This window comes from Patagioenas fasciata, chromosome 8, assembly GCF_037038585.1.
Source record: "Patagioenas fasciata isolate bPatFas1 chromosome 8, bPatFas1.hap1, whole genome shotgun sequence".
In the NCBI taxonomy this organism is placed as follows: Eukaryota; Metazoa; Chordata; class Aves; order Columbiformes; family Columbidae; genus Patagioenas; species Patagioenas fasciata.
Genome location: NC_092527.1, coordinates 7,635,488 through 7,650,886, shown reverse-complemented (window position 1 = coordinate 7,650,886; position 15,399 = coordinate 7,635,488). Strand labels below are relative to the sequence as shown.

Sequence of the window (15,399 nt, the reverse complement as noted above, 5' to 3'; positions counted from 1 at the left end):
CAACAGCTTGTAAGACCTTGGCTTCAGCTTTGCTGCAGAGATGTCAGGAGGCTCGAGCTGCACCTGGGAACACCAGGACAAGGAGCTCCCATCAATGTGACCTACTCGCTATGCTCACCAATCCACTAAGAGGAGGAGCCCAGCCACAGAGCCAGTAAATTAATTCAGACAGACCTGGGAAATATCTGGCAGGAGGGTCACAGCTCCTTTGGGACGATCTGCCTACTTTTGCTAATCAATGTGTTCTTTTTTTTCCTTTCGCACTTATTGTGCTGGGTCCCTGTTTTCTATTAAGATGCCACTGTAATTCAACCCCTGCCAGCTCTGCCAAGAAAAATAGTCCTCTTAAGATCAAAGAGGTGAGGCTGGCTGGTGGCAGAACAGCAGGCTCGGGGAAATGAGGAGGTGGGATGCACATCGGGTGGAGGCAGAGGCACTCACAGCACCTCCAAAGGCACCCATGGCACCTCCAAAACAGCTGAGCTGGAGAGCACTGCGGTGGTGCAGACAGCCCTGCCTGGAAGGAGCAAAAGACTTCAGACCCTTTATAACCCTCTCAGCACATCCTCTGTCTTCCAGCACTCACAGCTCCTGATGGAATTGGTCGGAGAGGTGCTGAGCACCTCTGCGAAAAAAGAGGTTTCTCCCCTTTAAGGCAGGGTCACCAAAGGGATCTCTGTCACATGCACAACCCTCCTGCACCTCCCACGCTGCGTTCTCCTCGTCCTTCTCTCAACGCTTCCAACGCCGCCCCATCGCGCTGCTCCGAGGCCCAAACACTCCAACAGAGATATCTTCTCTCTGTTATCTAGTCTGATATTTCAAATGCCACTTCAGATTCCCATTTCACCGAATGCAAATAGCGCAAATAAGCGCTTCTTTTTTTTTTTCTGAAGAATATCGTTTGTAGGAAAGCATTTTCATGGCAACTCTTATTTAATCTCCTTTTTTCCCCCAAGATCATACAAACGTTGATCTCCAGTCTCATCTGCTCAACTGTCACATCCTCCCATCCCACTGTTGCTCTAATTGCACACTGCTGAGCCCCCTCGGTCGCTGTAGTGTCCCTCGATAATGGCAGGATCAGAACTGAAGGCAAAAATCCTCTCCTTTGCAAAGCAGCGTTACAGCCTTTCATTTCTGCTTTTGATTCCTCTGTAGAACCGAGGCGAGGAAAGCACCGGCTTATTTCTGACACAGTGATGTTGCATCACAATCTCTTATTCAGTCTGCTCTCACCCCACTGGATTTTTGTTTGGTATTTTTAACTCTAAACTTTCCAAGCAGCCACCTCCTGCTAGGTACTTGTTCCAACTGACAGTCCTACTTGGGATATATATATTTACCACCTCACTGAGGATAACAAGATGTTCCTGCCCTTTCCAAACACTGGGCAGTCTTGATCCTTTGGACCTTTGATTTCACCTCAGCTTAAAAATACACCAGGAAAAGACTCTGTCTCCTTAAATTCACTAATGAAAGTTATACAGAAAAGGCCTGGGTGGCAGAGGCTGCAGAACACGAGAAGCACTCCTCATCTGCAAGTGGAGCTGGGAACGGTGGCTCTACACAGGGGCAGATGTTAATTTGTTTAGTTTTTGGTGGGTTTGGGGTATTTTGAGGGACTAGGGGGGGTTATTCAGGACAAGATTTCTTCTTTTTCATTGTATTTCTCTGTACAGCACTGCATCAAATGTCTTCAACTGAACTGCTGCACAACGCAGCCACTGCGCGATTCTCACCCAGCAAGATAAAAACGATAACTGAGAACACTGCCAGATCTGTTCGCTGTGATCAGCTCCTCCCCAGCCCCGGTGTATCGGTCAGTAAATGCACTTTCTCCCCTCTCTAAAAGAAAGCAGATACAGTCCCATCATTTAATACTCTGCATGCAGGCTTCAAAAGAAATGGGGTCTCATCGAATTACACCTTGTCTGCCCCAGAAGCCCTCGCAGAGCAGCTCCAGTGTGTCAGCCTCGGCTGAGCCAGTTCCCCATCCTGCCTCCCAGCTTAAAGTCTCCCCTGATGCTCTAAGACATAAGATGTGCAGCTTTCTGCTGTTGTACCTCAGTAGCTGTTCCCTCAATATTTAATCTTGTAAGCTGTTAATCACAGGTCTGTGCTAAGCAGCGGGGTTCATCTTTTGCTTCCCTCTTGTCTGAATGTGGCGAAGGCCACTCTTATTCACTAGACCTCAAGTCAAAAAGTCATTCAGTTTTATCACAGTGAGAATCAAGGTGGTTTTCTTCCTTTCCTTTGAAAGTACAAAAGAAAATTTTGGCCAGGTGGTACCTTTGCATTTTTATTTATTCACCCCAGCCTTAGTTTTTTCAGTATGCAAAATAAATAAAAGCCCGGAGGCAGCCAAGCCTCGTCTCCGGAGATGTCGGCAGCTGCCCCAGCCGCCTCGGTGCCAGGGCTGTGCCGCTTGGCCAGCTGCGGCACAGCGCACGCAGCCGCGGCATAGGGGTTGCCAAACCGGCACCTCCCTGCGGCCCCGCTGCCCGCCCAGCCTGACCCTGCACTCACGGGGAAGGAGCTGCTGCCGCCGCCTTTCAGCTGTGAATCCGCTCTCCAAGAGACGATCCACGTTGTGTGCGACCGGAGCAGGATTTTGGTGCGTGACTCGGATGTTCAAAGGAGCCGATGAGCTAGCCGCCCCAGAAGAAATACATATTGCTCCATATGAAGTGGCGCACAAAGCATCCCCAGCTTCTTGGGACTAGACAAGCACGAAGCTAAAGCATTTAGCGCTTTCATGGCAGACACAAATCACTCAGCTGTTGGGGCATACAATCCCCCGTGTTTTCAGCACTAGCTAGGCCAGGGAGTCTTTTTCATGGATATTCTTCAAGACAGAAGTAATTTAAACTCCTGAATGCAACTCATCCTACAGGATCTATTTTCTGAGCAGTGTGGGAAGGTACCGGCCTGCACAACCATTTATTAGCACAAATAGGAGTGTACGTTTAACTCTGCGCAACGGGTAGAACAAAGGATTATTAAATAAAATTCCGATTAGTTCTGCTGAAAGCAAAATACCAGCTGGAGCCTGGGGTAACGCTGGCTTGCGATCAGCAAACATGTGCTGCCAGAGCATCTGCACACACACACACCCCAGCTCTGACCACAGGGAGCCTCAGACAGGATCAGCAGAACCGAGGCGAGACTCTCGCCGTGCTCTGGTTGCTCAGGTCCTGCACTTCGCCAGCCAAAGCCTTTGGCCCAACAGCACCAGTCTTAGCTGCACAACAGGAACCACAGTGATAAAATCCGAGTTTTCTGACATGATGCCATCCTAGCTGTGCTTTGCTGGCTCTGCAGGTGGCCCGCTGCCACCCAGCACAGCTATCGCATGGTCCCACCGGCTGGGAACACGGGCACGATGCATTGCTTGACCTATCTGGGGCGGCACCCGCAAGCCAGCCTGCCTAACTGCGGCCATGTTCATTAACAAACCGTTGTTTAGATCCTATTGCACAAGTTAATGAAGCCACTTGGCGAGAGGGCAGCTTCCCCCAGCACAAGATAAATAATGTATATAAAAGGGGGTTGGGAGGGAACCGGCACATCCTTGCAAGGTCATGCTAGAATGCATCAGTGGCTGGGCTCCTCTGGTAAGAAGCCCGGAGCTATTTATGACTCACGTAATTAATTAATGCCAACGGGCGCTCTGCTGCAGGCACGTGGGAGACCAAAGGGAAGTACGAAGCAGGCAGGTTAGGAAATGTAGTGGAGGTGGGGGAGAAGGATGACATTTCTTGCAGCAAGACACGCTTTTGAAGTAATTATCAACAGTCCAAATAGCTAGCAGCTCTTTTGGCTACATCGGTACAAAATCAATTAGGAGCTTAAAAATAAAATGAAATAAATGATCAGCTCACATTTCAGAGGGCAGCAAGAATAACAAGCAGCCATCTGAGGGAGGGCAGTTGCATTTCTCAGCACTGCACAGCAGCAGACCCACAGATCCTCAGACCCCACACTGCGGTCCACAAGTGGTGTGACCAGTAGAGGGAGTGTCGTTAATGCCTTCCCAACTGTAAATGGGTTTGGATGAGGAGTATGAAAGAAAACTGATGGTTTGCTTTTACATCTCCCTCAAGTCAGAAGGGCAAGTTTAACAGATGCAGGAGAAAGGTGCAAAGGGTAAAGGGAAAGGTAGGTGTACACCTTGAAAGCTGAACCCCTGCAGGCACTGAGGCCTCCTGACATACACCTTTTATTTTCTGGAGCCAGGAGCTAACCAAAACTCCTGGATCACATTAAGAAAGGGATCACATCTGTGGTTTTTCTGCTTCAGTTTGCAAGACTGCAGTCTCACACCGAACACTCAACATGTGGCGATGCTGAGTCACGACACTGCGCTCGCACAGACTGTTTGAGGACAATGAGAGCTTAACCTAATTTTGTCCCTTTGTTTGTACTCTGCACAGGGGAGATCAATCAGTTCCACTCCCTGCCTTCACATCCCCATGCATCCAGTGCCTCATACATTATACAGCAAAACCGTAAGCACGAATAAAACGCACCCTTTCCCTCCTGTGGTGTCCTAACATCCTTCTGGGTTGTCCATCTCCCACCCAGCCCTGTACCCTCTTCTCATGTCTCTGTTGCCAGAATATCTTTTATCAGGTCTCAAATGTATTCACGCGTTGTTCCAGCTCCCCCTTATCATAGCTGCCTGCAACAAATCCCCTCACACAATGAGGACTGCAAATTTGCTTACAAGCCAGCGTTGTTTCCCATTTCTACTTCTACGTGCTGGTCTTTACTCTCTGGACACTGGCAGGGGCCAAGCAGCACAGCACCAGTCTGACACTGCCATCTGGATGAGCAGGAGAGGCTGCCTGCAGCCTCAACCACCATTGGCAAAGCCTGGGAGGCTGCAGGATCCTCCTTTTTGAGCCTCATCCACCTCCATGGGCTGGGGGATCTTGCTTCCTATCCTCTGATCGCTGCCAAAGCCCTCAGATCCTGGCTGGTGGGACTCCCTACCACTGCCTGCTATTTTTCTGGAGCAAAACCATGCAAATCAACAGCAGAGATTAAAAAGAAAAAAAACAAACAAACAAACAAGAGAAGAGTAAGTGAAATGGCAGTTGGTTTAGTTTCATAAATATATGAGTGAGTAGAACAAGAGCAACAAAGTACTCCTTTCTGGTGGGCTGCAAATCCACACGAGCCTGAGTCTCCAGGGTAAAACACAAGCGAAGTAAACGACAACATGAACACCCACTTTACATTCGTGCTACACACTTCTGATCTGAGCCTCATCAGCTTTAAGAATGCTCTGCTAAATGCTATAATGCTCCCAATTACAAGTGATCTGGATTGTTTATTTTCTAAACAGATTTTCCCCGGCTCCAGGAGATCCCGTAAGCCTAAGACAAAAGCAGCCTTGATGAGGTGTTTCAACCTCTTTTGGCTATGCAATATCCACAGCTGGCTCCATTTCCCTAATTGTTTCATACTGACCTTGAGGATATTTCGGCCATTAAACGACTCCCGTTCCTTGAAAGATGATTTACCAGTCATTGTACTGTTTCGCTCGTCGGCTGTAACAAGAAAAGCCACCACCAGAATGAGCTTCAGATGGGAGAACTGTGTGTGCCGTACTTCATCCCCCACTCTCTCCCTCCCCAAAGTCAGCTGCCAGCTAACAAACCATCTTTGCCCAGTTCTTAGTGCAAAAAAAACCCACTTCCACTTTGGTTTTAAAGAAAACAAGGCTGAATACACAGGAATTATTGCTTCTGTTGGGATGACCTACGTTACCTGGAGGAAAGACCCTACTGCTAGGGCAATTCTGTAGGGCTGAGGGCTCAGCGCAACACATCTGCTTCTCTCTGGCTCATTTTAATCCCACATCCTGCCAGGGTGAGAGTCAGCACTGTGAGCGTTTGCATTGCCTGGAACAGCACCAAATACCAGCCGGAGCAAGTGAGCGCAGCGCCAGCACCTATAGAAACCTCTGCTGCCTGTTCTGGGAAGCACATACGTGCGGTGCGTATGCTTCTGCGGGGTGGGCAAGCAGCCATGCACACAGACATTAAGAATAGCAGCCTAGGCCTATAGCAACTGCCAAGTGCCTACATCTTAGATCCACTTCCCCAGAGCATGTCTGGATTTTTATATAATCCCTAAGAACATGATCTGGGCTTTCCACAGGACCTCTGCCTCCCTCAGTGAATACATTCAGTATTTCTTTTTCATCTCCAGTATTAACTATGAAGTCCCACTCACATCTGGCAGGCCATTCAAATCCTGTATTGAATATAAAGTGACTTTTATGGCTATCTGTGTAATGCTCTCACCATTGTGTCTGAATGCCTCACACACTTCATAGGGCTGTGCAGAATCCAGACTCATAAAGCCCGACACAGCTGCCCGTGTGCCTCCCCTCATGGGACAGCACATCAGCACTTTGGCCTTACGTTCTCACCAATTTCCAGGGCTCAATTTGAGCGAGCTAAGCCCCATCTTTCCAGGGTTTCTACCATCTGAATATACTTCTCCGGCTTCAGTAGCACTCATCCCCAAAGTCTGCTGCTGGGTGCCCAGAAAACCGTAACACAAACCATCTGCTGTGATCGCTGTCCAGACAAGAGACCCTGGGTAACTGGAGAACACCTGACATAACCTACCGGCATCGCACAGAGGCCGCTACACCAGAGGAAGCTACAAAATGCTTTAGTTCGATGCTGTCAAGGCTTGCAGGCTATCAGTGCCAGAGCAAATGCATGTTTGCACACGAAGAACAAGGCTGTAATATGCTGCCCCTCCCTAAACGCGGTGCACCTGAGGCTCCTTTCTAAAGCAACACAATAAGAAGGATGCTACAGCCCACTAGAGCAGCCGATCTTTTAGCAGCGACAGCAGACACTGCGCACTCCGTAATAGCTCACATTGAGCCTCATAGCTATCTGAATCCGATTTAACGAGAAAGACACCAGAACCACGCTCCTAAAACAACGGGCAATCGTTAACTTGACCGAAGAGGATCGGGTTTTCATCTTGTTTAAAGGTCAGCACAGCACATCGAGTTGTTACTGAATTTTGGTTAAATGCTGTGGCACAGAGAGCCCAAGACCTCGCGTGGTATTTGAATTCATTCTTCTCTGGCCCAGATCTTGCGAGTGCTGCTGGGTAATAGTGTTTCTGAAGCTCAGAATCTTAGAAGAGATCCAGAAAGTGCTCAAAGCATGTCTGCCTTCTCCAGCTCTGCTGGCTGCTTTTTCATTTGCTTCTAGGTTTTATTTAGTGACAGTCCCATACAACCTTGTAGGAATTTTTGAGATTAATACAAATCACAAAATTCTAAAAAAGAAACATAAAAGCCAACAAAAGCATTTCCTGTTCAGAAGCACTACTTCAAATGCATTTATTAGTGAGGATGAGGCATACGCACCACTTGGATCTTTTCTGAAGAGAGTGTTCATGACTGTAGCATGCAGTTTCACCCTATCCCATTCTTTAAGCATCAGGCCAGAGGCTACAAATCTTTCCACCAGTTGATCAGCAATCATTTGCAACCTGCCAAGGCAAAAAGAGAAAGAACAGAGCAGTGTAAACCAAGGAGAAATCCCTGCATTGTCAGCTCTTTGCTTTTCAGCCAAGGAGGGCAGCGTGTGTGAAATGAAGTCTCTGCACGGACACGGGGAAAGGGAGTCTCTGATGAAAAGTGACCACGGCCATGAAAATTCAGTTTGAATGTAAAAAGTTCTGGCTGTTTCACAAAGCCTCCTCAGCGATCACTTCTGCTGCAAAAACTCCATGGAGAAGGGCAGATTTAGCATAGCTGAGAGCTTGTTCACAGTGACAGATGTTGTTGGGACTTGAAAGATGCATCTTTCTACTGCCAGGAAACACAATGCGACTCTCCTTATGAATGCTAAAATCTGCAGAGCCCCAGGGGGGCTTAAGCATCTCAATTCCTGGAGTACCTGCTCTGCTCAGGGACTGTGACCCGCACAGTGCACCGGGCTGGAGCTCAGACCTTCTCTGTTTCAAACAAGCACCCCAGTCACTGGGATTAATTCTGGGAGTGCCCATAACATGGTGACAGAGTGCACAAACCTGAGAGCATACCCTGGTGAACTGTCCAGCTTCGGAGCTCGTGAGCAAGCATAATCAAAGGAAGCATCGCCACCTTCTTGTCTGGCCTCAGTCAGGGAAGAAAGCAGCCGTGGCTGCTGGGATCTGCAGGCAGACTCGTCCTAGGATAGGTAGCAGGAGCATGCAGGAGATCGGAGCAGTGCACTCACGTATCCTACGTCTAAAGAGCTGAAGGAACTTCCCGGCTGCTGTTGTCCCCCACAAAATTCCTGCAGTGCCCCAGCCTTACCAAAAGCAGCAGGGATGCAGTACAACAAGAGCTTCCAATCTCAGAAAACGAGGCAGGAGCGTATTGATCTATGCAGACAAATCTGGGCTTCTCTCACCGCGTCCAAGGTGTGAGGCAGCTCTCTGCTTCGTCGGGTCCCACCACTTCGGCGTCTCTGCTGCAGCAGGAGAGGCAGAGCGGGGCCTCTCTGAGGCTGGTTCCCAGAGCCCGGGGCTGCCACGCTCCAGGTGCCAGCTCCTACCCCATTGCTGCTTCCGTACTGCTCCTCACGGGCTCTCAGCCCCCGTGTGACAATTTCGAGACTCCCAAGCTACCGATTGTCATGGTTTTCTACCGCTTTCTGGCTTTACATCAGTGATTTTTAAAATTAGCAGTGGCAAAGATTAAATGAATATCATTACAGACAATACTAAAACAAATTAACGGAGAATAGCTCAAGTGAAAATGGTGCTTTATTACATTATAAAGTTAATCAAGGAAATAAAACAAATTAGAATGAATTATAATGGAAATTATTTGCCATGTGGGAGGTATCAGAGCATGATCCCTCCCTCAGTCTGAGCCATTATATGTGCAGCAGGGCTTGCCAATCTCTAATTCTGTCTGCAGTTATGCAAGTTCAGTCAGGGTAAATCAAATCTCCTGCTTTATAGCTTAAGCTGATCAAGATCATCCAAAGATCAGGAAGGAACTCCACCCCTCAGCCGTGCCAGGAACTCCATAGGGCTAGAAAGGCGTCTTGCATGAGACAGGAAGGCACACACCTCTGAAACGTGGGCTGCAGCAGCCTGATCTAGCACAGCAAACCACGTGGCTGCCGCTCTCCTCCAGTATTGGCCTTGCGGCTGAGAAACTCTGCTTCCTACCTGCTTTCCCCATTTCCCTGAGCAAAGCACAGCTGGTTTTAGCAGGCAAGAGGTGCAGGGAGCTGCTTAGTGAGCAACTTAGTGATGATCCATCTAGCAGACCAGAAAATGAAGCAGTTTTCTGGAGGAATCACCATTTGTTCCCTCCTTGTAATCACCATTTGTCCAACACTGTGTCTGCTGGAATCTCAAAGGAAGCGAAATAAGCTTTCACTGCTCTCCATCAACACAAAAGTATCTTCTTTCCTCTCTGCAAAGCCAAATGTTTTCTGAATGCTTGCTAACACTTAAAAGAACTATAATAGGGGAGAAGCGCCAGATTAATTAATTTGCAGGTGAAGGCAGGACTGGCCTGGGCCAAGGATAATTTCTTGGCTCTCTCTGAGCACACTGCTATGCAAAAAGCAAAAAGGCGTTGCGGAAAAGAAGTCTGGCAGTCACCGGGTGCCACGCAAAGCACGAGATCTGGGTTTGGCCAAAACCTCAGCTAACAGACTGTCCACTTTCAGCCCTGCATACACTCACATCTGACGGGCTGGACACTTTCCACAGCAAACCCACCGAAGGGCATTTGGGTTATCCAGTGTCTGCCTCCATCTCGTCTTTCTGAGCACTTCTGTCTCCTTTCTCCCTGCGCTGCTCCTCTGTCTCCTGGCTGATCTCTAGCTTGCCCTGGTTCTCCACCCGCCCCATTTGTTTTATCTCGCCTTTTTCAGGGACTTCAAAGCGGAAAAGCTGAGAAGAGGAAAAGATTTCAGTTCCTCTTGCCTCCCAGCAATTCTAACATTTTCATTTTCCCACCCATTTCCTTATCCCATTTCCGATCTCTTACTTCAACACAGCCTCCAAAGTGCTGCTTTAAGCAGGAGGCCCCCTTGTCTTCTCCGCCCTCGGGGAAAGGAGATGCCAGAACGTGTCCTTTCTCCCCTCAGGCAGTGCCTGCTCACAGCCTCCTTCCTCCACCTGCACTGCTCCATGCTCGCCTGCTACCTCCTGCTGTCTTCTAGCAATGGGAGCAGATACAAAAAGGCAGCACTGCCCGAAAAGGAGAAGGCTGCTCCCCTGCCCAATTCAGCACCCACCTCACAATCAGCAGCACAACAGCTCTTATGTTTCTCCAGTCTTCCAGACAGCACCAAGAGAATAGTCGGTGCTGCCACTGGTGATCTACTTGTCAAAACGAGATGGAGTAAGGTTGTCCAGACACTGGCATGTCTGCTGTTTGTAGAGCTAAAGCCATCGGCCACAGTGGTGAACGGCACACACGCACACACTGACACCAACCAGCCTTCAAAATCCCACACCAGCAGCTCAGAAGGTGGCTATGTCACACCCAGCGCTGCCTCCAGGCTGCTTATGGACACAAAAACCAACTCTGCAAGCAAGTCACGGCTTCCTGACCATCTTCTGGTGTAACTGGGTTTGAAGAATAATGAAGTGCTGCAGAATATGCCAGGCTGTCCAGATGAATCTGGATTGCAGGTTGGGAACTAGACAGCAGAGGCCAACTTGTCCTGCCTTCTAAGTCATCTCAGGAGTATCTCCTTGGCCATCTTATCACCACACCAGCCGTGACACCATTATTCAACCTGACAGACTGCTAGAGAAACAAATGACATCTTTCAGCCGCATCACCAATGACTGATTTAAAGAGCAAACACACCACTGCCTTAACTGGTTTAGGAAGCAAGAATGACTTTATCTTCCTGACTGCTGGCCCGAGGACTGCCAGCGGTTCCCACCGGCGTCAGACGGCAGAGGGATTTCGTGGCGCAGCGCTCCTGCTGCCGCGGCACGTCAAGGAGGAAGGGAAGCAAGGAGCGCGGGGAGCTCACCTGTCCGACCCATCCTTCATGCGGACTTTGGCGTAAAGGACGTCCATCACGGCAGGGTCATCGTTCATGTATTCCACTCCTGCCACCTCCACGGTCAGGGGCTTGCCTCCAGCGATTTGGCTAAAAGGCAAGAAACTCCGTATGTTAAAAAGCAAAACATGGCACCTGCTTTTGAAATACAACTCATGCACACACTAAAAATTTGATTTAACTAAGGGAATGACATAAAATACATTTTTTGCTACAGATTAACACAAATTCGAGGTTAAGCAAGGCTTACATATTATAAAGACTGCATGGGGCTGTGAAGTCCACTGAGTTCTTCTCTCTCCCTTATCTTTCAGGTTGTTTGCACTGAAAAAACCCAAAGACAAAAAAGGCTCCCTAATTCTAAAGCTCAAAAGTCTACAGCTGCTATTGTCTCATCATCTGAAGAAATACTGTAAAAACATTTAAATTCATATGTTCAGTGTTTTAGACACACATTAAGCCAACTTGTCAGTGTTCGCAGGCCATCTCAATGTGGAGATCTCTATTTACATTCCACAAACCCCATCAGCAATGAAACGGCACAAGTTCTCATTCCAGAGAAGCTCCTGCCTTCCCTGTGAAGAAAGCAATCGTGACACAAAATCTCCAGCTTGTTCATTTTTGCTGGGAAAAGTACTCGATACAGAATGCTGCTTTAAGTACATCTCAACATCCACTTACTAATGCTGGAAGTAAATAGAGCTGTTTGAAAATCTGCTTCAGCTACTCTTGCAGGATGGCAAAACAGAAAATGTGTGCGGGGTATAATACGCACTCCCACACCTGCAAACACGCTGTGAAGCGTGCCCACTCCCAAACACGCCACTTCCTCGCCTTTACCACCAGAACATCACCGACAGGCCATAAGTGCCGCTGTCTCGTTTAACACCGAGGCCTTGTGGAATGCACAGGCAGCATCTGGGCAGGCAGGAGTCACAAACGCAAGTGAACAATGTGAGCGTGACTTTCCTCTAACCTTGCGAGAGAGACTGCCTTTGAGATTCTCAGCAAAGCTTTCCAGGTGGAATTAAGGACAGCGTGATTTCCCCTTCCAGTGTGTTCACTGGGACGAAAACAGCACAAGCGGACTGTTGTGCACATCACACCGAGCGCTTCAGGACATGTATTCTAAAAAGGGTCGAAAAGGGCACATCTAACTTCATGTGGCATTGCCTGCATTTAGAAGAGCAAATGAACCCTAATGAAGGTTTGTGTGGGTGGAGGGGAGCCTAAATTAGTTTTCAAAGTATATTTAACCGAGCGCGGCGGGGGAAATAACCTGAAGGTTACAGACAAGTGTTGATTTCCCCTCCACTAAAGGAAATGGAGAGTTAAAACTCTTCTCTGCCTCAGTTCAATCCACGTAAGAGGAAGCTGGCCCTTTCCAAATATTGTGGGCAGAACCTTCCCCTGGAAATGCGCTTGCAGTTCTGTTCAACAGCTGAACAACTGGAGCCAGCATTTTAAAGACAGAGGTATTATGAATTTTGGCCATGCATTAATTCCCACAGATATCAGCTGGCACAGCATGGCTAATTCTCCATGTACTGAGGCAAAAACCAAAGAAATATCAAGGATCTGTTATCCACGTACACAGGCTTTGCAGAAGTAAATTAATAAACCAATCCCTCAGGCCATCTCCAATTTCTAAGCTGAACGGAGATAAGCTAATGACGGTGCCATTTGACCACATTTACACTTAAAGCCCCAACATCTGCAGCTGCGTGTTAACGGGCAGCGAGAAACCCTTCGTCCTGGAGCAGTGCTAGACCAATGACTCACATGGCTGATGCTGGCTTCCCTGCACACAGCTCCTCACATCAAGAAACGCATGTCAAGGACAGCTCAGCATCTGCTCCGAGGCGGGAGGGAATGCACAAAGGTAATGGAGCTCGTCCCCTCCTCTGCAGCCGGCAGCGAGCAGCAAAAATCGCTCGCCCAAAAATAACAGGGAGGCATGCGAGGAAAAGAAATGAGGAGAGCAGGTTTTCAGGGAATGCCAAGGGTTTGAGCTGAGCTGTGAGATGCTGTTAGAATCTCTGTGATTTCAACTGTTCCCATTTGAAATGCTTCAGCCTTTTTCTAAATTTCTACAGTCGAGATAGACTATTGAGGTGCTTTTCTCTCCGCTGTCCCTTGTCAAAGACAGCTTGTTGCTTTCCCCCAACTCATGCCCTTGGCGAAGACATCCCTTTTTTATCACTTACTCTACAAAGTCCTCTTTGCATCGCTGTAGGAGCTCACACGCTTTCTGGATCTCTTGTTCGTTCAGAAGTACCAGTGTCCCGAGAGTCAGGTGAAGCTTTGCAGGGTTCTGGAACAGGCTGCTGCTGACCCCATGATCCTACAAATCAGTCAATCAATCAATCATATATAGGTGTCTTATCCACACACACAAACCCCTCTCCATCAGAGGGATAAATACAACAGAGAACAGCTCCAAGCCCCTGGCACCAAACCTTTCATCTCTGTATCACTGCTCGGGTTGGTAGTGGCTCAAAGTCGAAATGCGAACCAAAACTTCACAGGCTTTGCGAGCAAGCAGGCTCAGCCTGGCAAGCCAAGTGCAGCCCTGTGGCGCGCACGCTCCCTGCCTGGCTTTTCAGCCCAGCTGCTGAGCGGCAGCTCATTAGGACGGGCTCTAACTCAGGACCTGGGAACAGCCGCACTCACTCGCATGGGATTTTGAGAGGAGACTTCCAGAGCTGTCCCAGCAGCGGCTGCTGTCAGCAGCAAACTCAACACAAGTCAGCACAGATTTAAAACTTCAGTGAAGTCCATGTCTTGTGCAATAAAGCCGGAATCAGCTGTAGTGACAAGCTCTAAGCGCTCTCTAAATCCTGTCTAAACACAGGTTGCACCTCACAACGCAAGCACATCTAATACAAGCCCTGATAATTACATTTTTCTTGTTCCCATGTGCCCTGTAGTTTGCTGAGATGAATTAAGTTTAAATTCCCTTTATAAGAAGAGCTACGTGTTGTTGCTGGGGAAGACCTGTTCCCAGGTGGAGCAGCGGTTACATTCAGCTTTAAAAACCACACTCTTTTGTTCTACGATATTTATAAAAATACCTCAAGGATGGTTAACACACCCATATTAAAACAATTATTTCCATATAGCGGCCATTTCCCATCGGCGCATTAAATGACCTCAGTTTTTAACTCCAGAAGAAGCCAACACCACTTGCCAGGCCACTGAAGCCTTTCTCTGCCTGAGAGCAGCCCCCCGACTGAGAATGACAGCTCTCAAGTTTCTAGCTGTGCTTCAGAGTTTGAAATAATACCTTTCAGGTGTTTAAACACTGCAGTATCTCAGCCCATCAGAGTTTAATGCCCCACATCCCACTCAGCATTTTTCATGTCTAATGACAACATCCATACTCTTCTTTACAGCCGTGCTTATAGGCTGGACTACAGATGAGTCAGCCTGCAACACAGAGGCCGAGCGCTTGCCATAGGCTGGCAAAGCGCGGTGGTCCCCTGCGTGTACATACCTCCCACTGCTGATAATTACTTTATTGCTGACTGAAACCCCAAATTGCACTGTGCTAGTCGTAGCAGAGCAGGTTGCAAACCTCAGCACGGTGCAGCAGCCCGAAACAAGCACAGACTAAGGATGTCAGGCTCATCAGGAGCAGAGGAAAGAGGGACGGCTCGGTCTCGCTTCTCCCCACCTTCCCCTCTCTGCGGTAAAAGTGTTCTGCCTTCCTTTAATTCATGCTGCTGTTAATGTGCATGACAGGGCATGATTTGTCTCTGTCAGCCTTTTTTCTCCAATGGTATCCATAGCCAGAGGATATTTGGCCCATCACAAAACAATAACTTGGGCAACAGAAACTGGGAGAAAGTTGGACTTATCCTCGCTGGGGACTGCCAGCCGATGTCACTCCCACAGTGTGCACAGATGACGCACAGTAACGAGAAACTAGTTTGCGGGTCAGAAAGCAAAAGCCCTACCCTCATTTTCTGCCCCAGCACAATTCGTTCTGTTAAACATCAATCTGTCCCCAAAGCAGCATTTTCTACTGAGCCTTCCAACACCTCAGTGTGGGCTGATAGTTGACAAAGCGATGGCATGTCACCTCCACAAGCCACACTACCACTGCTGGGGAGATTAGCAGGGAAGAAGAGTGCACAGTGAGCAGGTCGAGACCTACATAATCTTCCTGGTTTACTCCCTAGTACTTCAGCCAGCTCCTAAAAACCCTGCTGACACCCTTACTCTTTCACAGGCCAGCAGATCCCGCTTCTCCCACGCATCAAATAGATGCTACGTCAGAGGTAGCTCTCCCTGGAACAGGCAATGTTTCTGTGGGCAT

General features: G+C 48.5%; 1 protein-coding gene across 6 annotated transcripts in view; it reads right to left on the bottom strand.

Moving 5' to 3' along the window:
• ASCC1 (activating signal cointegrator 1 complex subunit 1) overlaps positions 1-15,399 on the bottom strand; it is a 35,992-nt gene that overhangs the window by 10,077 nt on the left and 10,516 nt on the right. For all 6 annotated transcript variants that reach the window (XM_065843319.2, XM_071811609.1, XM_065843323.2 and 3 more), the window contains exons 6-9: positions 13,286-13,422; positions 11,049-11,168; positions 7,412-7,536; positions 5,479-5,558 (exon numbers count right to left, since the gene is read on the bottom strand). In XM_065843319.2, coding sequence (XP_065699391.1) covers positions 5,479-5,558; positions 7,412-7,536; positions 11,049-11,168; positions 13,286-13,422 — 462 coding nt within the window. The remainder of the gene's footprint in view (positions 1-5,478; positions 5,559-7,411; positions 7,537-11,048; positions 11,169-13,285; positions 13,423-15,399) is intronic.